We start from the raw sequence: 24,746 nt of genomic DNA on the forward strand, positions 1-24,746 counted from the left end.
AACGTTTATGGACTTAATAAAACCTCTAAAGGTGTCCTGTGGTACCTGGCACCAAGATGTTAGAAATGGATCCTGTTACCTTTACTAGACCTCTGTGATGTTTTGGAGATGCTCTGACCCAGTCATCTAGCCACTGACCGGTGAAGTAAAAACAATGGTGTGTGTGTGTGTGTGTGTGTGTGTGTGTGTGTGTGTATACAGTGGATATAAAAAGTCTACACACCCCTGTTCAAATTCCAGGTTTTTGTAATGTAAAAAATTACAGCAAGACAAATAATTTCACAACTTTTTCCACCTTTAATGTGACCTATAACCTGTACAATGCATTTAAAAAACAAACAGAAATCTTTCAGGGAGGTGAAGTAAAAATAAACAACTGAGATAATGTGGTGGCATAAGTGTGCACACCCTTTTATAACTGGGGGTGTGGCTGTGTTCAGATTTAACCAATTACATTCAAACTCATTCAAACTGTTCTAGTAGGCTTGTCCTGACATTTTTGGCCGGACTGGTAGGTGGCAGCTGGTTTGACGCAGGTAGAGGGGACCTCAGCGGGCAGTCTTCCAGCAGGTCGGGCTGGGTGGCCATTTACTCAGAGAAGGTAAAAAGAGAAAGAGAAAGTTAGTTCTGAGAGGAATTTTATGGAGGGTGGAGAATGTTGAGCATCAGCATCAGAGTATGTCTGACGACTCTGGCAGGTCTGATTATAACAGCCTAATTAAAAGGATAGAGCCAGAAGGTAACACGGACACGGGTGCACCCTGAAAACACCAGCATCTATCTGCTCCACCGTCAACAAACCTGAGTGATCGCGTGTAGGCAGCGAGACGACAGCTCCAGCATCTCAGTGTACTACAATTCCCTGGGTCCGCGAACCCCTGGACCTTCAACCTTTAGCTAAGAAACATTAATTACCAAAAGCTTAACTAAACATATGAGTTTTCAGCTTAGATTTAAAGATTGAGACGGTGTCTGAGTCCCGAACATTATCTGGAAGGTTATTCCATAGTTGGGGGGGCTTTATAAGAAAAGGCTCTTCCCCCTGCTGAGGTTTTCTGAATTTTGGGAACGAGTAAGAGGCCAGCACCCTGAGATCTAAGTAGTCTTGATGGTTCGTAGTATACAATAAGATCCCGCAGGTACTCAGGAGCGAGGCCATGTAGGGCCTTATATGTTAATAGAAGAATTGTGTATTCGATGCGGAATTTAACTGGGAGCCAATGAAGTGCTGATAGAACTGGACTGATATGGTCAAATTTTCTAGTTTTAGTAAGGACCCTGGCTGCAGCATTTTGCACCAGCTGAAGTTTATTGAGGTTCCTGCTGGAACAACCTGACAGTAGTGCATTACAGTAATCTAGCCTTGAGGTAATAAAAGCGTGTACTAGCTTTTCTGCGTCTTGTAGTGATAAGGAGTTTCTTAGTTTGGAGATGTTCCTAAGCTGCATAAAGGTTGTTCTACTAATATTAGCTATATGTTGCTCAAATGATAAATCTGAATCAAATGTGACACCAAGATTTTTAGCTGCTAAACTAGGAATGATGGAAGCATCGGCCAAGTCTAACATTAAGTCGGACAGTTTATTTCTAGTGTCTTTTGGACCTAAAAGGAGAACCTCGGTTTTGTCACTGTTAAGAAGAAGGAAGTTATGTGACATCCAGAGTTTTATATCCTTTACACAGTCCTCCAGACCATTTTCTGTAGTCTAAATTTATCATCAGGTTTGGCTGAAATATAGAGCTGTGTGTCATCTGCATAAAAATGGAAATTAACGCCATGTCTGCTTATAACTGAGCCCAGTGGTAACATGTATAATGTAAATAACAGTGACATTACCAAGAACAGGACGTCCGTCCAAATTTGATAAGACAAGAAGAAAACTGGTCAGGGAGGCTGTCAAGAGGCCAGCAGCAACACTGAAGGAGCTGCAAGAATTTCTGGCAAGTACTGGCTGTGCAGTACATGTGACAACAATCTCCCGTCTTCTTCATATGTCTGGGCTATGGGGTAGGGTGACAAAACATCCAAGCCCGGCTTAATTTTGCAAAAAGACATCTGAAATCTTCCAAACACATGTGGGAAAATGTGTTATGGTCTGATGAAACCAAGGTTGAACTTTTTGGACATCATTTTAAAAGGTATATTTGGCGCAAAAACAACACTGCTTATCACCAAAAGAACACCATACCTACAGTGAAGCATTGTGGTGGCAGCATCATTCTTTGGGGCTGTTTTTCTTCAGCTGGAACTGGGGCCTTAGTCAGGGTGGACAGAATTATGAACAGTTCCAAATACCAGTCAGTGTTGGCACAAAACCTCCGGCCTTCTGTTAGAAAGCTGAAGATGAAGAGGAACTTCATCTTTCAGCACAACAATGACCCAAAGCACACATCTAAATCAACAAAAGAATGGCTTCACCGGAATAAGATTAAGGCTTTGGAATGGCCCAGCCAGAGTCCAGACCTGAATCCCATCGAACATCTGTGGGGTGATCTGAAGAGGGCTGTGCACAGGAGATGCCCTCACAATCTGTCAGTCCACTTACTGACCACTTTAGCAGGGCCCATGCTCACAGGTGCTGCCAAGCAGGGTACCAGAAGCTCAAAGCAAGTGTTTTAGCAACAGGAAAACTGTTTGGCAATGGCAGAAAAAAATTGGCAAGTCTTATATTAATGCAACCCACATACTCAGCGCTAGTTCTAATCCCACAAATGCATGTTGCTTATAAATGAGGCACCATTTAAAAATGAACAAGAAGCATTGTTACAACAAAGAAATAATTTACCAAACACCTTTCTTTTTGTGCTAATTTATATTTACACAGGTTTGGAAAAAATTAAGAGACCACTTTTTTTTTTGCATCTTTATGTGAATAGCATTCCAGTCATTTCATCAAACAAAGTTGAGTTACCTGAATTTGCATACTATAAATGGCATGTCACCCAACAGCAATGTGAAAGACTATTGGAGAGCCTGTGATCGCCAATGTCCACTAAGCAACATGGATCCCATCTGGGTAGTACACTGTAAACGGGGACCAGTTGGGACCCATGTGAGATTAGGGTGAGCTGTAACCGTGGGTCCCATCTAGGAAGCCCAACTAGGAACCAGTAACGACGCATTCACAAACCTTTTCAGAAGCCATGCCCATATTTCCCACACGACGGGAAGGAAGCATCAATTAGTCTGCAACACACATTTAATGAAGTTTAGACAACATGTCTAAAATAAGCCATGCCGTATTTTATTACATATTTCTGAGCTACAGGTCGAGCTGCAGTACATGTGTATTTCCAGAGTGGAGCAGCAGCGTGCTGTTTTCCATCCCGATCTAAAAAGACGTCATCGGCATTTTAAGATGGCCGCGGATAAGGGATGTTGTGAAGGGAGCTACTCAGCCGCCGGTCTTTTAGCTTCCAAACTCGACCGACACCACTTTGAACGTTGCTCGGTGTTACCAAAACACCTCGATTTCATTTCATCTTACCGATATGTTCAGGGTAATAAGCGACAATAGCATTTGATAAGATTCGTTATGCTTTGGGGGTTTGTTGTTGGACCGAATGAGAAGCTTGCATGAAATAGGCTTGGGGATGTAGTAGAGACTGTCACTGTCAGTGTAGGCCTGCTTAATGGTAGATGCTACCAGGGTCCACCTGTGCGTCAAAAGCTGGGAACAAAAGTGTAGTAGCTTCCTGCATAGCTGGTATCGGGAGCCACTGGGTAAGTTATGTTCTGTTGTACCTGTGTTATGTAGCTAGCTTTCATAGCGAGGGTTCTCAACCCTGGGTAACTCCAAAACACCTGCTGCAGCTCGGAAAATATGTGAATTAGCTCATTGGTTGTATCAGGTGTGTTAGAGCATGGTAAACAATAAAAATACAGGCTGTAGTTCTCCAGGGAGAGAGGAATGCATTCATTTTAGTGTGGTCTTGTTGGGCCTACAGATGTAAGTATTTTCCAAACAGGTCACAGTTAACATGGGGCTCTGCAGTCTGGTTGTGATGTATCCTTGATAAATCCGCTGAGTCACAAGGAGAGCTGATGGTGGAGTCGGCAGCTGGAAGCCGGGGTGCCGAGGAAAGGAAATCGCCCTATGCTGCTGATGGTCCAGGTAAACAAGAGGACATGGATGGACTGGACCTTCAGGCTGCAGTTCCGCATGGCGAAAAAGAGGAAGATTGCCCAAAAGGAGAGGAAAATAGACACTCCAGTAGAGGAGAACAGTGCATTGCGGTTATTGCACAATCAGGGGATGAACTGCATCTTCAGCAGGACTGTCCAGGTCCAGCTGTAAGAAATCTTCAAAATGGTAATACAGGATACATATTTCCTACAGTGTCCATATGTGATGCCTGTGAACGCTCTGACACTTCTAGATGTTGCTCTTCAGACAAAGATAGCGAAGTAGTACCCAATGGTGAGTTACTGTTAGGTTCTCATGGTGCCCTCTTGAACGCTGATGGATTACCTGCACCGTCCACAAGCTCTGCCTTGTGTTCCTCAAAATCTCAGTCACATCACACTGATCAAGAAACAGCACCAGTCCTACACGAAGACAAAGCTGAGCCCAGCAAAGCTAGTTCTGGGTACACTTCCAGTAGGACACCATCTAGCTCCCTTCTAAAGGAAGTTAATGATGGAAGTCAGGAATCAGGAATGGCTGCTAAAAATGTCTCTTCTAAGGCAGATCCTGAATCCAGGCTGTACTCTCTTTGGACTTTCTCCCAGAATGATTTCCTCAATGAGCCCACTCCATCAAGCCCTGAGGACATGGACTCCTGTCCTTGTCCAGATGGACAACAAGACAACTTGGCGTTTATGAACGTGAGTCTGAACTCTAGAAACACTTACGAAATCAACAGGCGCCAGAGTGCCCCAGACAACATCCCTGGAGTCCTGAGTGTGGCTGCTTCAGATACATCTCTGAGGCAGAAGAAACATGGCATCTCTGAAATCCTTGGCAGGTAGGTGCTCACATTACCCTCAGTTCTGTCAATGAAAGTTAATGTTAACTCTCAATCACTCTCAACTGAACATTTGGTTATAAGGTGTAGCAGTTGTATTTGAACAAAGAATCATGAAACATGCTGGACCCTGGCCCTCCAGGACTGGAATTGTTCAGTAATGTCAAAAGGTTATGAGGTTGTGAAAACTCAAAATGCAGGTTAGGGCCAGATCATATGTGCAAGCTGCTAACAATATAATGCACTGGTAAATCAGAAATGTTACCTGGTCTACTTTATTTTGACCTGCTGCTGTGATATTTTTTGGGGGTTGAGATGCTGTTAGCACCCAGTTTAAAAAACAGGACTCCTTTGCTGGTTGTATGTGACCTACTTGCAGACAAATGTCCCAATAATAATAAATATTATTACACGTATGTTGTTCAGATCTAGTGCAGAAGTCTCAGTTTCTGTCCATCCACTGCTGACTGTGGTTAATGGTGGTTAGTGTTCAAAATTGCTAGTTAAATTAGTTTGTTTTTGTTTTTAAATATACTCCCAAGCTTTATAAACAAGCTTCATTTACATTTACATTTACATTTGTGGCATTTATCTGACGCTCTTATCCAGAGCGACTTACGAGGTTACCTGTATTACAGAGGTGGGTCAGTGTAGTGTTAGGAGTCTTTCCCAAGAACTCTTATTGGTGTAGCGCAGCATAGTCACCCAGACCGGGAATTGAACCCCAGTCTCCCACGTGGTGTGGTAGCTCAGTGGCAGGTAGTGGTGTTATCTGTTGCGCCACACCAACCATTAAATCATAAAACGCTTTAGCCCCCACAGTTAGCCTTATTTGTTTTTCATTATCATTATCATCATAACCAGTCAATTACAGAACAACTACACAAGACAAGACTCTTCTCTTCTCATTCAGCATTGTAAGATCTTGTCATGTAACCTGGTGAAACCGTCCTGAATCTTTCCTTTTGTTTTGCTTGCAAGCCATCTTTATCTCACTTGGGAGGCCCAGTAGCCTCTTAAATTCCATAGAACCACCAACAGACTTGCAGACTTAAATTTCTAAAAAACATGTCAAATATATAACTTATAGATAGTATAAGCTTGTATTGCTAGTATATATTGTGTGTATTCGTCACTTCCATGAGGTTTGTCAACTTTTTGACTTACTTTCTTAAGCACAGAATACATGTTTGACAGGTTCTCTTAAAATGTGTGCTTAATAGGGGCCTGTTCTCCAGGAGACAGAGGGAGATTCAAAGTGCACCTGGTTGGAAGCTTTTTGGAAAGGTACCACTAAGAGAAAGCCCTCCAAAAGACTCCAAGACCATTCAGCAGGTCAGTCTCAAAACTGTACTGGCCTCATTTACACTAATGACCATAGCAAAGGTGGAGGAAGACATATGATGAAAATATTGAATGTTTTCTGTTAAATGTTAAATATTTAACCCTACTATTGAAACTTGATTTGTTTTATATCTGAACTTTATGTCAATGGCACTAGTGTCTCCACCTATTCTGACTGTTATTCAGAGAGCCAGTTCATCATGAACTTATGCTTGTCCAAGCAGAAAACCGAGTGGCAAAGGGCTTTCTAACAGTATGATGAACCAAGTGGCAAAGGGCTTTCTAACAGTATGATGAACTTCTGAATTAGTTTCACTTCCTTTTTAATAGAACAGTTTGACAAAAATTTGTACAACTTATTTCTTTCCTCAAATGTAGTTGATTGGTTAAGACATGTTTGGTATCTAAAACTTTAGGTTTGGAGCTGTTAATTTACTTACAAATTAACTTCTATAAGGTATTGGAAGTTTATACCCTATTAGCTAGCATGATTCAACCTGCATACCTTAATTCCATGCTGCTTTCTGACTGTTTGTTTTGAGAAATCTTGGATTTCTTGAAAATGGATTTGCTTATATGCTTTCTAGCACCATGTGACATTACTTTAAAATTATATTGGGGTTCTAACAAGGCCTAAACCTTGATATCTTGCTGTAGTTACGAGCCAGGTGTGTGTGTGTGTGTGTGTGTGTGTGTGTGTGTGTGTGTGTGTGTGTGTGTGTGTGTGTGTGTGTGTGTGTGTGTGTGTGTGTGTGTGTGTGGGTGGGTGGGTTCTGACAAGTATAAATCCATGTGTGTAAGCACTGATAAGTTGTTTTTTAACTTCAATGTATTTTATTTTACTCTTTCACTGCCATGCTAAGAGCAGTAGCTAGACCTCACTACATCTGCATCTACTTTCTTCCTGATCTTTACTGCCAATGATCTTCCAGAACCAACATTAAAGTGTTTATGCATCCACAAATGTTTGTAGTCCAACGTACAAACTTTTAGGCACTCTAGGTCGTGTCAGGATAAAAAAAGCTAGAGACTTAGCTGTGAGATTATCACACCACTGGACCAAACATGTCATTCTCAGCCACCCCAATACTGACAGCTTAAGTAGTAAATGGGGGTTCCAGTGACTGTAAACTGGACAGTTAAGTTTTGTTAATAAAACTTGAGTAAGTCTGGGATTACGTGGGAATGTGGCATGGCGAGTTTTTGATGATTAGGCATTCAGTTAGTATTAGACTTATAAAACGGTACAAATGAATCCCTTACAATATTGCATTGCTAGTAGTAGTAAAAGTATGCTGCCCCCTCCCCCAACTAGATATCTCTGTTTTCTGTGTGTGTTTGCATGTAGGTGCAGGGGGAAAAATGAATGTGGTGTAAGACTTTAAGTATGCTTTATTTATGACTAGAAAGGGGCTTGTCTCAAATTCGGTAATGACACGTTAAACATTTTGTTTCCTTTACAGGATTTTTTTTTCAGAGCTTTTCTGCTCTCTCTCTCTCTCTCTCTCTCTCTCTCTCTCTCTCTCTCTCTCTCTCTCTCTCTCTGTGTCTCGCTTTCTCTATCTGTCTTGCACTCTCTCTCTTACTAAGAGCGGTCTCTTCTTTTTTTTTTCTTCCTTCAGGACAGTAACCCAGGCAATCTCACATCTGTGTCAACACCCAATCTCTTAAGCGCAGGGGTAGGCCTTTATTCTAACCACTATCACTGTCCGTGTCATGTGTGCATGGAGCACCACAGCATTGCTTTTCAGTGGTCATTTCAGCCATTAATGTCTCCCTGGACACCAAGCCCTTGTATATTAGCACTTGCCAGGAAGTCGTGTTACCAATTTGCAGTTAAAAGCCACTAGACATGTTAGTCAGGATCAGCAGTAGCGATGGGAATATACTAGTCCCTCTTGGCCAGTGAAGGCCTATGCTGTTCTGCTTTTTGGCAAAGCATGTGTGATTTCACTTTTAAGTATGTTCATTTGACTACATTTATAGTAGACTGCTAGACTGTTGAATAATCTTTTGCTCAGTTATAAGACACATGCATGTCACATGGTTACCCTCAAAATCTTCCATCCATTTCATTCCGCACTTAATTTGTTTGTAAATACACTCTTATGTCCATTGGAATAACTCCACATGCCCATCAATTTTACATATTAAAACAACTAAATATGATTGAACAACCATGAATGTTCTGTTGTAAGGAACATACCACTGTCATTTGGAGAGATATATGTATGCTTAATACAGTCTATTGCCCCCTTTAACATAAACGACAGCTTGAAGTCATTTGGGGTAGTTGTGGATGAGCCACTTTATTGTGGCTCACTTTATATATAAGTGGTAAAGCTGCCCATTCTTCTTGGCAAAATGCCTCCAGTTACTGTAAATTCTTGGGCTGTCTACACGTTTGAGCTCTCCCCACATTTGAGATCTCAATGATATTGAGGTCAGACGACTGAGATGGCCACTCCAGAGCGTTCATTGTCATGTTGGAACATCCAAACGTGCAGCTTCTGGGTTAATGAGTGCACATTTTTATGACTTTTATTTTTATTAAGTATTTTCTGCTGAAATGTGGCATTCATCCTGCCATCAGTTTTGACCAAGTTCCCTGTGCCTGTTTTGTTCACACATGGCCAAAATATTAGCAATGTTTTTCAGTAGGGATAGTATACTTTTTATCATTGTTTACTCCATGTGTAGGGTTTAATGTTGTGGCCAGAAAGTTACATTTTGGTCTCTTCATTCCAAATAACTTTGTTCCAGAAATCTTAAGGCTTGTCACTGTGCTTTTTGGCATATTGTAAGCAGGCTGCTCTGTGGCATTGGCGTAGTAAGGACTTCTGGTGACCTGTTCATGCAGCCCATTTTTGTTCAAGTACCCTTTTATAGTTCATCTTAAAACAGCCACACCAATTTTTTCAGGGAGTCCTGTTTGTCAGCTGATTTTATTTGTGGGTTTTTCTTTTTATACCGAACAAAATCCTTGGCAGTTGTAACTGGCATTTTTGTTGGTCTACCTGACCTAGGCTTGGTTTCAACAGAATCTCTCATTTTCCACTTCTTAGAGTTTGAACACTGCTGATTGACATTCTCAATTGTTGGGTCTGTTAGGAGTTGATGTATTATCATTATTATTATATATATATATATAATCATCCAGGGTATGTAAACTTTTGAGCACAACTTTGTGTTTAAGTGTGAGTATTATGTATGTGTGAATAAACGTTTATATGTAGTTCAAAGTTAAGGTATAAAGTTTTGTTTGCCACATACATAGTTATGCACTGTACAACTAGCTTAAAACAAGAAATAACTGGATAAAACATATCCCAAATTAAGTAAAATATAAAAACTGACCCCTAGACTGATTGAGTGTACTACATGCATATTTAATAAAGTCAATAATTAGATGCACTGTCCAATGGGGAAGTATAAGTACCAGGGCATAGTGGCAAGCAGACGGGGATCGAAAGGAGTCATGTTTGGAACAGCAAAAGCATGGTTTATAATTACAATGTGATTACAATGAAAAGGCACCCTTCAGTGTATTATATTCATCTTGTTCTGTAATGATTTTTTTTTCTCCCTCGGTCTGTGATTTTCATTAGGTAGAGTTATTGTAATGATTTTGGGGGTGGGTCCACTTCCAAACCTTCCATTTGTTTTTGTTTTTTTGTTTTTTTTGTTTTTTAAACACCATTATTGTTGATGTCTAGGTCTATGTCATGATCCGTCCAGTCTGGCAATGAGGGTGAACACTCGCAGGGGATGGACCAAAGCGAGAATGTTTATTAAAACAATAAACAGGGGTAAACACAAGAAAAGGCAGGTCCAATGAGTCCAATTCTCGGTAACTGGCAGCTAGCACTAGCCCTCCTTAAATATACCAGCCACAGGTGGAACGTATTAATTAACCGGTGAACACACACACATGACGCGAACTCAAATGTGAAGCATGACGAGAACAAGAGTGTCAACATAAAAGTCAGTGTTAGCATAAGAGTCCTTTGAAACATAACTTGACCGTGACTGTGACCTTGACCCCCCCCCCCCCCCCCAACCCCTGCACACGCTGCGGAGATCTAACTTCGTAAAGATCCGGGCTTCCCTTCTTCCGAATTAAAAAGAACCCTGAAACCTGTATCCCAGAGCTGGTGCTTCAGTAATATAATCCTCCATCGCCCGCTCCTCTTCCCCTGTGAGGGGTAGATCCGAGCTTTGGGCAACATGGCACCCTCCACTAGATCAATCTGTCCATCCAGGGCGGTGATGTGGAGGGGCCTCGGGAGCGGCATGGTCGGGATGCGCAGTCGTTCTACGATGTCCGCTCGCAGGAAGCAGCCCTCTGCTCCGCAGTTGATCAGTGCTGAAACAACAAGAGACTGGCACTGGTAGGATACCGTTATGGTAGGATACCGTATGTTCCTATTAAACTCAACTATATTTGTTTCGGCTGGGCAGAACGTTTTAGAAGTTTCTTTGATGTCCATACACTTTGTGATTAATGCACTTTGTGAGTCTCAAAAACTCACAGCACCATTCCAACTATTACTCCTTCATAATTCCTTTATAATCCGGTAAAAACATACCTTTTAGTAAAATTTCAACTTCGACACAGAAGGCCATTACAGTATTATCAATGCCACCGTTGGTTAGGACAATTTGATATTAGCAAACTTTTATGGTCCCAACACAGATTTCTCTGCATTTTTTCAGTCACTTTTTTTTTCTCATATATCCAAATTCTTTATTCATTGTAAGTGGTGACTTTAATGTGGTCTCAAATCCATTCATAGACTGCTCATTATCAGCACATCAGCATAAGCAATCATTCAATAATGTTACATCCAGACATCTGGAGATGTCTGAATATTCAGAATATTCATATTACTCAGCCACATAATCATATGCACAAAATAATATTTTACAAAGAAATTTATTTAAAATAATGGTTAGATATGGCTATTCAATCAAGCCTAAAGTGCACAAACGCACAGTCAATGAATGTAAAAGCCTAGATTCTTAACATTTTATATATCTATATCATATATCATATAGCTTTGATGACAAGACAATAAAAACTACCAATGGTTAATAAAGGCTGGTTTACACTTAATGTGGACACAAGGTCACAGTGACAATTGTGGACAAAATAGAGACAAAGTAGGTGGTCGCCAGTGTCTGTGGCGCAAGAAAACCTACTTCACAATCGAGTCAGACTCTGCTGCAGCCCCAGTTGTTTTTTAGTGGCTTTGAATGGAGCCAACTGGACTGAAGCCGGAAACGACTGACCTCATTGAGCAGTTAGCAAAGTTATTTGCACTGAGGTGTTTTAGATCCCTAACATATTGTAATGTTAAAATGCCCTAAATGGTCCTTTTTTGAGTCACGAAAAGGTGAGGAAAGAAGGTTCTATAGGGTGTGTAATAAAGGAGAAGTGGAGTTCCAAACTTGAGTGATTTCATAACTCCATTTATCAAAACTTTAACATTAAAAAGAGGAACCAGACAAGTATGTTCCTTATTCTTGTTATTTGCACATTTTATTGAACCCTTGGCAGGGTTCTCTTAAATCTCAATATCAAAATCGTATAATAAAAGCAGCTTATGTAGTATCTCCTTATATATTTCCAACCCTTCTTTGTCACTCCAGTCATTCCATAATCTGATCAACAAGGGGCAGTGGTGGTTGTGGGTTTGATACCCAGGCTCAGCAAGCTGCCACTGTTAGACCCTTGAGCAAGGCCCTTGACCCACTCTGCTCCCCATTTGGCTACTCCATTAACTGGTTGAAACACGAGATTCTGCCTCTAAGTAAATTTAACTGGGGTGGTGAGGTTTGGGACAGAACTCTTAAAGGTGCTGCTCAGTCTGTCAAGTATCTTTGTATTCATATTTTCCCAAACCTTGGTGACCTATGTACAAGCTCAACTGTTTCCCTACTACTCAAATATCTTAAAATATAAATATAAATATCTTAAAATGAACATCCTTCCAAAAATAATATATTTTTTAGTATCCTAATCTCACCTACTGGCTGGTTCTTCTCTCTTGGAAAAGTTCTACTGTAAACACAGGCCAAAATGAAATTGGCTACCCCACAAAAGCCTAATCATCTAGGAGATATAGATATTTTTATTACTTTTTTTTTAATCATATAAGCTAATCTGTTTTCTACAAGATAAGCAATAACCAAACATGGTTGCACTAAAGTGTAATTTAAAAAATAGATATCAACAGTATCCCATTCAACTATAATTTTACCCCATCAGAACTCATATTATAAATAATAATATACCTTTTTCATTTTCTATTAGGAGTCAGAGAGAAGTAACCAGTGTCAGACAGTTATTCACTAATGACTTGATTTTTGGAAGCGTCAGGGAAAAATATAACCTGCCAGATCATTGTCACTTTCAGTTCATCCATATCAAAGACATAAAAGAAAATAATCAACACTAGAAAGTTTCCCAATCACGCTAAAGTTCTTCACTCATAACAATTCAGCCTTAAGCCACAAAGTAATATCACAAATATATGAACTAATAATAATGAAAGGTAGCACAATATCACTTTCAATTAAAAAGGGGTCTGTGGATATAGAACTAACTGGCAAGCTGGCAATGCATATGCAGTAATACCTTATTAATGACTGGCAATTATACACTTTATGGGATTTAGCCACAGTAGCACAGCCACATTACCGAGCTCTAACAGACAGTTACTTTCATGCCTTGAGTTATGATTTCGGCTCGTAAAAGGTCATGGACAAATTCAGAAAACAACACATTCGTTTGAAAAAACCTGATCATACTTTTTTTAAATATATTGACCACTAAGTTTTTGTTTTTCTTCTTCTCCCTCTCTTTAATTGAATACAAAATTGCATCTTATAAAATGTAACAGTTTCACACCTCAGGGTTACAGCGCAATTGCAACCTTTTAACGTTTTATGTGCATGTGTCAGTGTTTGTCTATGTCTGTTCAGTGTCTTAAATTGTTTCAGTGTTTTTAATTTTTTTTTATTTAATTTTTAAATTTGTCTGTTATACGTGTGGGTCTGTCTTACGTTTTTTCAATTTTACTTGATAAAAGAACAGAAAACCTTAATTAAATTATGAATAACCTTAACAGTCCTGTTATTCAGATTGTTCTATTCTAACTTAAATTAATGTTATTATAACTTGTTAATTTTCTGTATTGTACAAATGCTGCATATGGAGATTAGATTGTAAAACACTAGAGAATCCCCTCAAGCATTGACTCATGTTGCCTTTACAGATCGTATAGCACTCATGATTCTTCTTTCTTTTTGAAGCCTCTGGCCCCAGCCATCTTTATGACCTTATTGTTTTTCATCTGTTTCATTTTTCGTGAAATCACTTCTATGCTTATTTCCTTCATGACATCCATGCCAAGTGCTTGATTTATAGTACTGAAGTTGTAATAACCACTAATGTATTGCAACATTTGCAGGAATATGAGGCTAAGACAGGTAGAGGAGGCTGCAGCCCATCACAGTCTGCTCAAAGACGGAAGAACCTGGAGTTTGAGCCTTTGTCTACCACAGCACTCATATTAGAAGACCGGCCAGCGTAAGTGTTTTTTTTTTTTTTGATGGATAAAACTAGTGGAACAAACTGTGTCTTGCCTGCTTAGCGTTTTTTTGATGGCCAGTGACCATTTGTGCACATTGATTATTAATAACTGAGTAATTGGTTAGAGAGTCATTTGACCTTAGGGCTATACCAGGACACTTAACAATACAATTTAAGCTTTTGCAGGATTTACATTTCTCCTCCCATTGTGCTAGTGAGACAACCGCTTTTGCATTTCACTATGTGCATCCACCCAGCCACCTGCGTAGACGCTTATTAAAAATGAATGATTGATGAACTGTGAGAGCACTTCTCATATCAGGACGTTTGTAGTAACTTGATGCTTTGACTTGAACGCTAAATCTTGTAGATTTTAAATATTCAAGTTTCTGAAAGAGAATTTTTGGGGCACAGGTGGCTGAAGTTTGTGTAATAGTATAATAATCAAGTACAAATCAGAAGAACAGCTGTTTCTTGGGTGACTGAATATGTCAATGCAGGAGCTAATCAGACAGTGTCAGGGAACAACACTCTGTCCTTGACTACAGTCAGGTCCATAAATATATGGGTATCTTCTAAAGCACATTTAAATTTACATTTTGATTGGGTATATTGATTGCTTAGCTGTGTATTGGCCATGTGGGTGTTTTCCATGCATTATTTTACTTGTAAGTAAGCAGATTAAAACCTAAATTTGATTTAAAATGTGGAATGTGCATTTGAAATCTTTTTAAGTAAAGCCCATCATTAGGCTAAAAAACAAAAACAAACGCATGAGACAGATGGCCTAAACAAACTAGGACATTTGCTAAAAAACATCTTTACAGCTGTGGAACATGTTATGGAAAAACTGGAATGGTGGGAAAAGGTGGACTTGCTTGGGATTCACCTTAACATCTGTTATGGTGCAGGTAGTGTTGAGGCATGAACATGTACAGCTGCCAGATAAAGTGATTCCTTTGTATTTGTATGTATTGTATTGATGTGTCTTGCAAAAGTATTCACTGTGAGTTTTTAATCCTTTGTGGCATTACAACCTGGGATGTTAATGGATTTTATTTGGATTTTACATAATAAACACAAAACTGTATTGTATATATACCTGTTCTGAAAGGCCCCATAGTCTGCAAAAAAAGGGGCAAGTGATACCATTAAGACCAAGGAGCAATTTCATACAAGAACAATTTCAATGTCTGTTTTTGGAAGACTTTTTCCATTAGTGCTGAAGAAGTCAGCAGCATTTGATAAGGCCATGGTCTTATATAGACCAATACCTATTGACTTCCAAAAAGGGAGGAAGTGGTTGCCGCTTCAGCAGAAGTGGATTGGGAAGTCCATGGTTGGTGGCTTTATTGGTGACTGAATATTTTTAAAAGGCCAAATGTATTTGACATTGTGTTGAGTCAGGTTTGTGTTAAATGAGATTTGTCTTGTTTTGTGTAATTGCGACATGCAAAGAATGACCCTGCCACAATGATTGCATGTCACTGTATATTCCACTGTAAAAGACAAAACTCACTTTTCCCTTGTTAAACCTTTTTGGTTTGACATTTGGTGACCTTTTGACTCTGACCGTTGTATTTGCTTTAATATCTGTTATTTGCTATTGCTTCAACAATATAATTATTATATAATTGATTACATTGCTTGTCTTTTTTCTCAGTAACCTTCCTGCAAAGCCTGAAGAGGAAGCTCAACGCCACAGGCAGGAATATGACGAGATGGTGGCTGAGGCCAAAAAGAGAGGTAAAGACTGTTTGCTCCTAGCTCATTTTACATGTGATCTTCTCTTGTCTTAACCTTTGCAGAATTCCTGGTAAAAACTCGCCTTTGGTATCTGGTTTGGATCGTGGATCTTTTTTGTGCTTTAATGTACAGATGTTTTCGTGCCTAATGTTAGTAGTTAGCAGGGGATGAGATAAGCTTGGTATGGTCTTTGGGGTAACTGGCAGCTGTGTATGTATAGAACTGAAGGAGGCTCAGAAGAAGAAGCAGCAGATGAAAGAGCGCTTCAAGCAGGAGGAGAGCATCTCCAATGCTATGGTGGTCTGGAACACTGAGATCTTGCCCAACTGGGACAGCATGTGAGTAGCACTTACTTCTTTGAAAGCATTGTTTCTGTTTACTCTGAACATACAAAAAGCAATGCTAAGTATATTTTGTTAAGTTAACTATGGTCACCTTAGTTTAGGGGTTTTTTTTGTTGTTGTTTTTTGCGCCCAAAACTTTGCTTGGTGCCCCTTTCCATTTTTTTACATATACATTTAGGGCATTTAGGCATAGTTTGTATAGACTATGATCCGAATATAGCTTAGATACTACTAAATACAAAAGTCAGTATGGAGATGGGAAAACTCTGCACCACAAGTACTCTTGGAAGAGGTGGGTCTACAGTCTGCATTTAAAGACAGCAAGCAACTCCATCATTTTGAGAGAGATTCTCTTACGAATAGAGAAAACCTGAATCTGTGGTGAGTTTTTGTAGAAGTGACTGGCCCACCACTTTTCTCATAGAACACAATATATATATAAGAACCCAGAATGACCTCTGCCTCTCTGCATTTCATACTGCTTTTAACATGCCTTTGTCCACTTGTCCTCTCCATTTGCCTTTGGAGGAAAGAGGATAAGAAGGAAATGCACATGTTGTCCAGAAGATCTATATACCATATAGTAGCAATGATGAACATGTTTGCCTCTTGCCTTCAGCTGAACTAATAACCTTTACAACCAGCAGTTAACTAAGGTGATGCCATGTTACATTGATATATGTGAGTACCAAGCCCTTTTTAGGAACATCTGTACCTTCTTATTTATGTAATTATCGAATCAACCAATTGCGTAGTTGCAGTGCAAAAGCCTAAGCATTAGTCTTTGAAACCAACCTGCCTTGTGTCAACTCTCGAGGCTGGGGATGTTGTAATAGTATGGGAATTGGTACACTTTGGGCCCGGTAATATCAAATCCGATCATGTTTGTGACATCACATTGCACAGATGTAAAGGTGGGGGGGTGACTCATCACTCATCAGTCATTGATGAGGGATGATCAGACTCATTAATCATTGCTGAAATGCTACATTCTTTTCAAGCCATGTGCGTCCCTTCGTGATTTTCATAATCCATCCTCTAACCGTTATTTCCTGCATGAAAATGCGGCATTTCACGAAAGACAAAGTACTCTCAAACTATATTCATGAACTACAAATGAGTTCACTTTCTTCAGTGGCTTCCCAGTGACCAGAACTGAATCTAGTGATACACATTTTGGGATGTGGTAGAACAGGAATTTCACAGCATGAGTGTCAACGTGACTTTTTAAAGAAATGTTTCCAACATCTTGTGAAATCAGTGCCATGATTGAAGCTGATTTGACAGCAAAGGGAGGCCCCAGTATTAGTATAATTCTTAATAAAGTGAGTGTTGTGATGTCAGTTGCTTCATCAAGGATAATGGCAACACCTCCACCCTGGCCGTGTGAAAGAGTTACAAATTCATTTTAAATATAAATATGTATGCAAGCATATGGTTTATTTATTTTTACAAACAATTGCTAATGTGCCAAGCAACTCCAGCAACGGGAAGTAACTTCAACAATTGTTTTTAAACTTAACTAAATGCACATTTGAAACATCATTTTTTTATGAACTTGTTTGTCTGTCACATTTATTCTAACTTTTTTAGTAACCCTTGACCTCTTGATTTCTTCTTTGCACTTTTTCAGGCGTGGTACTCGCAGGGTTAAAGATTTGTGGTGGCAGGGTCTTCCACCCAACATCCGGGGCAAAGTTTGGAGTCTGGCCATAGGGAATGAGCTTAACATCACTTCAGGTATTGTATTTAGTGATGCACCGAAAAGTTCTTGGTAAAATGTTCTTAAATAATTAAAATTGAAACTCTAAAGTGCACAGAATACGTTACGTTAAAACCAAGCACACCATTGTTTTTCTTGTGAAATTCTCAATAAGTTTGATGTGTCACATGACCCTCTTCCCATTGAAAAAACTAAAGTTGGATCCAAAATGGCCGACTTCAAAATGGCCACCATGGTCACCACCCATCTTGAAAAGTTTTCCCCCTCCCATACACTAATGTGCCACAAACAAGAAGTTAATATCACCAACCATTCCCATTTTATTTAGGTGTATCCATATAAATGGCCCACCCTGTGTGTGTGGGTGTGGGTGTGGGTGTGTATATACACACACACACACACACAGTGGGGGGTAAAAAGTATTTAGTGAGTCACCAATTGTACACACACACACACACACACACACACAGTGGGGGGTAAAAAGTATTTAGTCAGTCACCAATTGTGCAAGTTCTCCCACTTAAAAAATGAGAGAGGCCTGTAATTGACATCATAGGTAGACTTCAACTATGAGAGACAAAATGAGAAAAAAAAATCTGAAAATCACATTGTCTGATTTTTAAAGAATTTATTTGCAAATAATGGTGGAAAATAAGTATTTGGTCACCTACAAATAAGCAAGATTTCTGGCTGTCACAGACCTGTAACTTCTTCTTTAAGAGGCTTCTCTGTCCTCCACTCATTACCTGTATTAATGGCACCTGTTTGAACTCGTTAACAGTAAAAAAAGACACCTGCCCACAACCTCAAACAGTCAAGTCAAGTCAAGTCAAATTTATTTGTATAGCGCTTTTTTACAACTGTTGTCGTCACAAAGCAGCTTTACATAATTATTACTTAATAAAGAACAGATTCAGAGAAGAAAGAAGAAACAACATGAAGCGTCAAAGACCCCCGTGAGCAAGCTAACGGCGACAGTGGCAAGAAAAAACTCCCTCAGAGCTGGAGGAAGAAACCTTGGGAGGAACCAAGACTCACAAGGGGGACCCATCCTCCTCTGGCCAGACTGTTTTAAACATTAATGATAAAAATTACCAAACCAGGTACAACAGAAAGTTAATAGTTGTGATATTAATAGTGTCAGACAGGCACGAGTCCATCTAGGTTTCAGCACGGCCACCAAACAGGCAGCAGCGGCTGGCGGGTGAGCCATGGGTGGTGGCGGGTTGGGGGGGGGGACCCGCTGGCTGGACTGGTAGGTGGCAGCTGGTTAGATGCAGGTAGAGGGGACCTCAGCGGGCAATCTTCCTGCAGATCGGGCTGGGTGGCCATTTACTCGGGGAAGGTAAAGAGAGAGAAGTTAGTTCTAAGAGGAATTTTATGGAGTGCAGAGAATGTTGATCATCAGCATCTGGGTATGTCTGATGACTCCGGCAGGTCTGATTATCACAGCATAATTAAAAGGAGAGAGCCAGAAGGTAACACGGACACGGGCGTACCCTGAGAACACCAGCATCTATCTGCTCCACCGTCAACAAACCTGAGTGATCGCGTGTAAGCAGCGAGACGACAGCTCCAGCATCTCAGAGTACTACAATTCCCTGGGTCCGCGAACCCCTGGACCTGCAGCCCTTATCTAAGAAACATTAATTACCAAAAGCTAAACTAAACATATAAGTTTTCAGTTTAGATTTAAAGATTGAGACTGTGTCTGAGTCCCGAACATTATCTGGAAGGTTATTCCAGAGCTGGGGGGCTTTATAAGAAAAGGCTCTTCCCCCTGCTGAGGTTTTCTGAATTTTGGGAACGCGTAAGAGGCCAGCACCCTGAGATCTAAGTAGTCTTGATGGTTCGTAATATACTATAAGATCCTGCAGGTACTCAGGAGCGAGGCCATGTAGGGCTTTATATGTTAATAAAAGAATTTTGTATTCAATACGGAATTTAACTGGGAGCCAATGAAGTGCTGATAGAACTGGACTGATATGGTCAAATTTTCTAGTTTTAGTAAGGACCCTGGCTGCAGCATTTTGCACCAGCTGAAGTTTATTGAGGTTCCTGCTGGAACAACCTGACAGTAATGCATTACAGTAATCTAGCCTTGAGGTAATAAAAGCATGTACTAGCTTTTCTGCGTCTTGTAGTGATAAGGAGTTTCTTAGTTTGGAGATGTTCCTAAGCTGCATAAAGGCTGTTCTACTAATATTAGCTATATGTTGCTCAAATGATAAATCTGAGTCGAATGTGACGCCAAGATTTTTAGCTGCTAAACCAGGAATGATGGGAGAATCTGCCAAGTCTAACATTAAGTCTGATAGTTTATTTCTAGAGTCTTTTGGACCTAAAAGGAGAACTTCGGTTTTGTCACTGTTAAGGAGAAGGAAGTTATGTGACATCCAGAGTTTTATATCCTTTACACAGTCCTCCATTTTCTGTAATCTAAATTTATCGTCAGGTTTGGCTGATATATAGAGCTGTGTGTCATCTGCTTAGAAGTGGAAATTAACGCCATGTCTGCTTATAACTGAGCCCAGTGGTAACATGTATAATGTAAATAATAGTGGTCCTAAAATTGAGCCTTGCGGAACTCCATATCTTACTTCTGCGTAGTTTGAAGATAAATCATTTATCTTTACAAATTGGAAGCGTCCCGTTAGATATGATTGGAACCATGATAGGGCTGTCCCTGTGATTCCAACCATTTTCTCTAATCTTTCTAGTAATATAGAATGATCTATTGTATCAAAGGCTGCACTAAGGTCTAGTAGGACTAATAAAGATACGTAGCCTTGATCAGAGGCAAGAAGGAGATCATTTGTAATCTTCACTAGGGCTGTCTCTGTGCTGTGATTGAGTCTTTTTCTAATATCTTAGATACGAATGTTAAGTTTGAGATGGGTCTATAATTAGATAATACGCTAGGATCAAGATTTGTTTTTTTGATTAAAGGTTTTATAACTGCTATTTTAAGGGTTTGGGGTACATGCCCAAGGCTAAGGGATGAATTTACAATTGTTAAAAGAGGTCCGATTATAATTGGGAGAATTTCTTTTAGCAATTTAGAGGGAATCGGGTCGAGTGTACATGTTGTACAATTAGCTGAGGATATAATTTTTTCTAGTTCTGGCTGTGGAAGTGGGTAGAAGGCTTCCAGCCTTTGTTCTACAACTAAGTTTTGTTCTAAAGCAACTACATCGGGTGACGGCCATGTTTGATTTAATAAGCAGGGTTGGATTTGTTGTCTAATATTTTCTGTTTTATTATTAAAATAGTCCATAAAAACATGACTAGTTAAAGATGTTGGGATCTGGGGTTGAGTATATGCCTGGCTTTTAGTAAGTTTAGAGATCTCATTAAAAAGAACTCTGGGATTGTTTTTGTTTTTCTCGATCAGCGAGGCCAGATACGCTGAGCGAGCTTTAGTGAGTGCCTTTCTATATTGACTAAGGCTGTCCTTCCACGCAGAGTGGAACACCTCTAGTTTGGTCGTCCGCCATTTACGCTCTAGTTTCCGCACTGTTTGTTTTAAGGTACGAGTTTGATCACTGTACCACGGTGCAAGCCTTTTTTGCCTCATCATTTTATTTTTGAACGGTGCTACTTTGTCTAAGGTTGATCGGAGGGTATTCTCTAGATCGTTTGTTAATTTGACGAGCTCCGTTTGGTCTGACAGAGTGTAAGCTAAGGTTGATAGGGGTGGGAGATTTTTAGTAAACTGTACAGCTGTCATTGGTGTTATTGTGCGTTTTAGGCAGTGTTGGGGAGAAGAATTTACATTTTGCCTAAGATGTAGCTCAAAGGAGATTAGATAATGGTCTGATATTACTGAGCTTTGAGGTAGAATATTTAGCTGATCAATGCTAACACCCAGGGTCAGGACTAAATCTAGGGTATGATTACAGTAATGTGTGGGTCCAGTTATGTTTTGTATAATGCCAACAGAATCTAAAATTGATACAAACGCCTTTGTTAATGGATCGTCTGCTTTTTCAAAGTGAATATTAAAATCTCCTACTATTATATACTTTGTCACTGCACACTGCCAAGTCTGCAGAAAAATTACTGAATTCTTTTAAAAATTCAGAGTAGGGCCCTGGAGGCCTATAAATATTAATCAGTGAGAAAACATTTTTATTTGTGGCCGGATTTGATATATTAATGTAGATAAGCTCAAAAGAAGTGAAGGTGTTACAGTGTTTTTGAATAATCTCTAGTGTATTCTGGTAGATTATACATACTCCACCTCCTCTGCCTGATAATCTAGGGCTATGTACATATTTATACATAAAAAAAAACATCTAGTTTCTGATCACATATAATTTCATTCACGATCACTGCTTTTGAGGATAGTGATCTAATGTTAAGTAGACCAAGCTTTAGGTCTGAGGTGCTGCTGTTATCGTTGAAATGAGAGATTTTAACACTGATTAAATTATTAAAACGAGCTGATCTAGATGTTCTACGTTTGGGTTTAATTCGGGGCACAGACACAGTCTCAATACAGTGAAACCTGGGTGACGCCTCAAAGCAGCTCGCAGACGGTTGGTTTAGCCTGTCTGTCTGCGGCCTGGTCTCGGCTCTGGATTGTCAGCAGCTTTTTACACTCCTCTGCCGACTATCTAGCAGACTATGAGCTATGCTGCACGAAAGTAAGGCAGCACCCTCCCGCGTGGGGTGGACACCATCCCTACCTAAAAAACCAGGCTTGCCCTCAAACTTTAACCAATTATCTATGAAGCCCACATGATTTTCGGAACACCACTTGGACATCCAGCGGTTCAGCGCTGTGAGTCGGCTGTAGGACTCAGTGCCGCGCCTCATTGGGATGGGACCAGAGCAAATTACGGCATCGTAAAACAGTCACACTCCAAATGCCACTATGGTGAAGACGAAAGAGCTTTCGAAGGACACCAGAAACAAAATTGTAGACCTGCACCAGGATGGGAAGACTGAATCTGCAATAGGCAAGCAGCTTGGTGTGAAGAAATCAACTGTGGGAGCAATAATCAGAAAATGGGAGACCTACAAGACCACTGCTAATCTCCCTCGATCAGGGACTCCATGCAAGATCTCAGCCCTTGGGGTCAAAATGATCACAAGAATGGTGAGCAAAAATCCCAGAACCACCCTGGGAGACCTAGTGAATGTCCTGCAGAAAGCTGGGACCAACGTTACAAAGGCTACCGTCAATAACACACTACGCCGCCAGGGACTCAAATCTTGCAGTGCCAGACGTGTTTCCCATCTTAAGCCAGTACATATCCGGGCACGTCTGAAGTTTGCTAGAGAGCATTTGCATGTTCCGGAAGAGTATTAGGAGAATGTCTTATGGTCAGATGAAACCAAAGTAGAACTGTTTGGTACAAACACAACTCGTTGAACACCAACACCAACTGTGAAGCATGGGGGTGGCAACATCATGCTTTGGGGCTGTTTCTCTGCAAAGGGACTAGGACAACTGGTCTGTGTACATGAAAGAATGAATGGGGCCATGTATTGTGAGATTTTGAGTGCAAACCTCCTTCCATCAGCAAGGGCATTGAAGATGAAACGTGGCTGGGTCTTTCAGCATGACAATGATCCCAAGCACACTACTAGGGCAACAAAGGAGTGGCTTCGTATGAAGCATTTCAAGGTCCTGGAGTGGCCTAGCCAGTCTCCAGATCTCAACCCTATAGAAAACCTTTGGAGGGAGTTGAAAGTCTGTGTTGCCTGCCGACAGCCCCAAAACATCACTGCTCTAGAGGAGATCTGCATGGAGGAATGGGCCAACATACCAGCAACGGTGTGTGCCAACCTTGTGAAGATTTACAGAAAACGTTTGACCTCTGTCATTGCCAACAAAGGATATATAACAAAGTATTGAGATGAACTTTTGTTATTGACCAAATACTTATTTACATAGTTGAGGTCTACCTATGATGTCAATTACAGGCCTCTCCCATCTTTTTAAGTGGGAGAACTTGCACAATTGGGGACTGACTAAATACTTTTTTCCCCACTGTATAAAAACCGTTTTTAAGCAAGGTTGAGCAAAATCAGGGCATTTTTGGTTCCGCAAATAAATGAAAAAGGGTGATGCTTTCCAGTGAAGATGTGATGTCACTTCATATGTGTGGCCATATATATACATTATTGAGGAAATTTGTGATCATATGTATTATGTTCATATGTAGGTTGCTGTGCAAAACACTAAATAGGAAATGTATCAATTAATGTAGGTTTGCCATAAAGAAATGCCTTTGCTTTGGTTTCCTCTCCCTCTCCCTTCTCTTTTTGCAGAACTGTATGAGATCTTTTTGTCCCGAGCCAAGGAGCGTTGGGGCACCTTCAAAGAGATGAGCTGTGAGGTGGAGATAGAAGGTACATCCAGACGCCTTCAGGGAAATTTAACCACATCCGATTTAAAACAGTGATCTGTGGAATACTTTTACATAACTACCTTCTTGATGTCTTAACTAGTCTACATAGTTTTTTTGTTTGTTTGTTTGTTTTTTATATATAAGTAGTTGTACTAAGGCTTCAGGTTTATTTACTGTCTCATTGCAAATATGATTCTTTGATTTACACTTTGAAGATGATTTACACTCTTTGAAAATAGTTAAATAAAATGTTATTATTGACTAGCATGATAATTATACATTGCAGAAACAAGAATTGCGCAACATGTACAGTTGAAACCAGAGGTTTACATACACTATATAAAGAGACACATGCATTTTGTTTCTCACTGGAATAAACTTTTCACATTTTAGGTCAAGTAGGATTACCAAAATTATTTATATTTGCTAAATGCCAGAATAATGAGAGAGGGAATTTTTAAAGACAATTTCTATTACTTTTTCAGTCAAAAGTCAAACATTTAAATACACTAAGATTAAAATGCCTTTTAACAATTTGGGACAGCCCTAATGATGATGTCATGTCATTGGAAGCTTCTAAGTTACAACTGCACAACTGAAACACACTGCTGCTTTGTCTGACGTCATGGAAATGTCAAAAGAAATCAGCCAAGATATCAGGA

At 40.0% G+C, this 24,746-nt stretch overlaps 1 protein-coding gene across 5 annotated transcripts in view; it reads left to right on the top strand.

Annotated features, from left to right (window-relative positions):
- Nucleotides 1-3,636: 3,636 nt before the first annotated feature.
- Nucleotides 3,637-24,746, top strand: part of tbc1d12b (TBC1 domain family, member 12b) — a 31,775-nt gene continuing 10,665 nt past the window's right edge. For 3 of the 5 annotated variants that reach the window (XM_072666953.1, XM_072666954.1, XM_072666957.1), the window contains exons 1-9: nucleotides 3,637-3,724; nucleotides 3,970-4,968; nucleotides 6,192-6,303; nucleotides 7,935-7,991; nucleotides 13,788-13,906; nucleotides 15,573-15,655; nucleotides 15,876-15,993; nucleotides 17,633-17,739; nucleotides 24,005-24,085. In XM_072666953.1, the coding sequence (XP_072523054.1) occupies nucleotides 4,046-4,968; nucleotides 6,192-6,303; nucleotides 7,935-7,991; nucleotides 13,788-13,906; nucleotides 15,573-15,655; nucleotides 15,876-15,993; nucleotides 17,633-17,739; nucleotides 24,005-24,085 (1,600 nt within the window). In that variant the 5' untranslated portion in view covers nucleotides 3,637-3,724; nucleotides 3,970-4,045. The remainder of the gene's footprint in view (nucleotides 3,725-3,969; nucleotides 4,969-6,191; nucleotides 6,304-7,934; nucleotides 7,992-13,787; nucleotides 13,907-15,572; nucleotides 15,656-15,875; nucleotides 15,994-17,632; nucleotides 17,740-24,004; nucleotides 24,086-24,746) is intronic. The other 2 variants (XM_072666955.1, XM_072666956.1) reach the window with 1 other exon arrangement.

Source organism: Salminus brasiliensis, chromosome 22 (genome assembly GCF_030463535.1).
Source record: "Salminus brasiliensis chromosome 22, fSalBra1.hap2, whole genome shotgun sequence".
In the NCBI taxonomy this organism is placed as follows: Eukaryota; Metazoa; Chordata; class Actinopteri; order Characiformes; family Bryconidae; genus Salminus; species Salminus brasiliensis.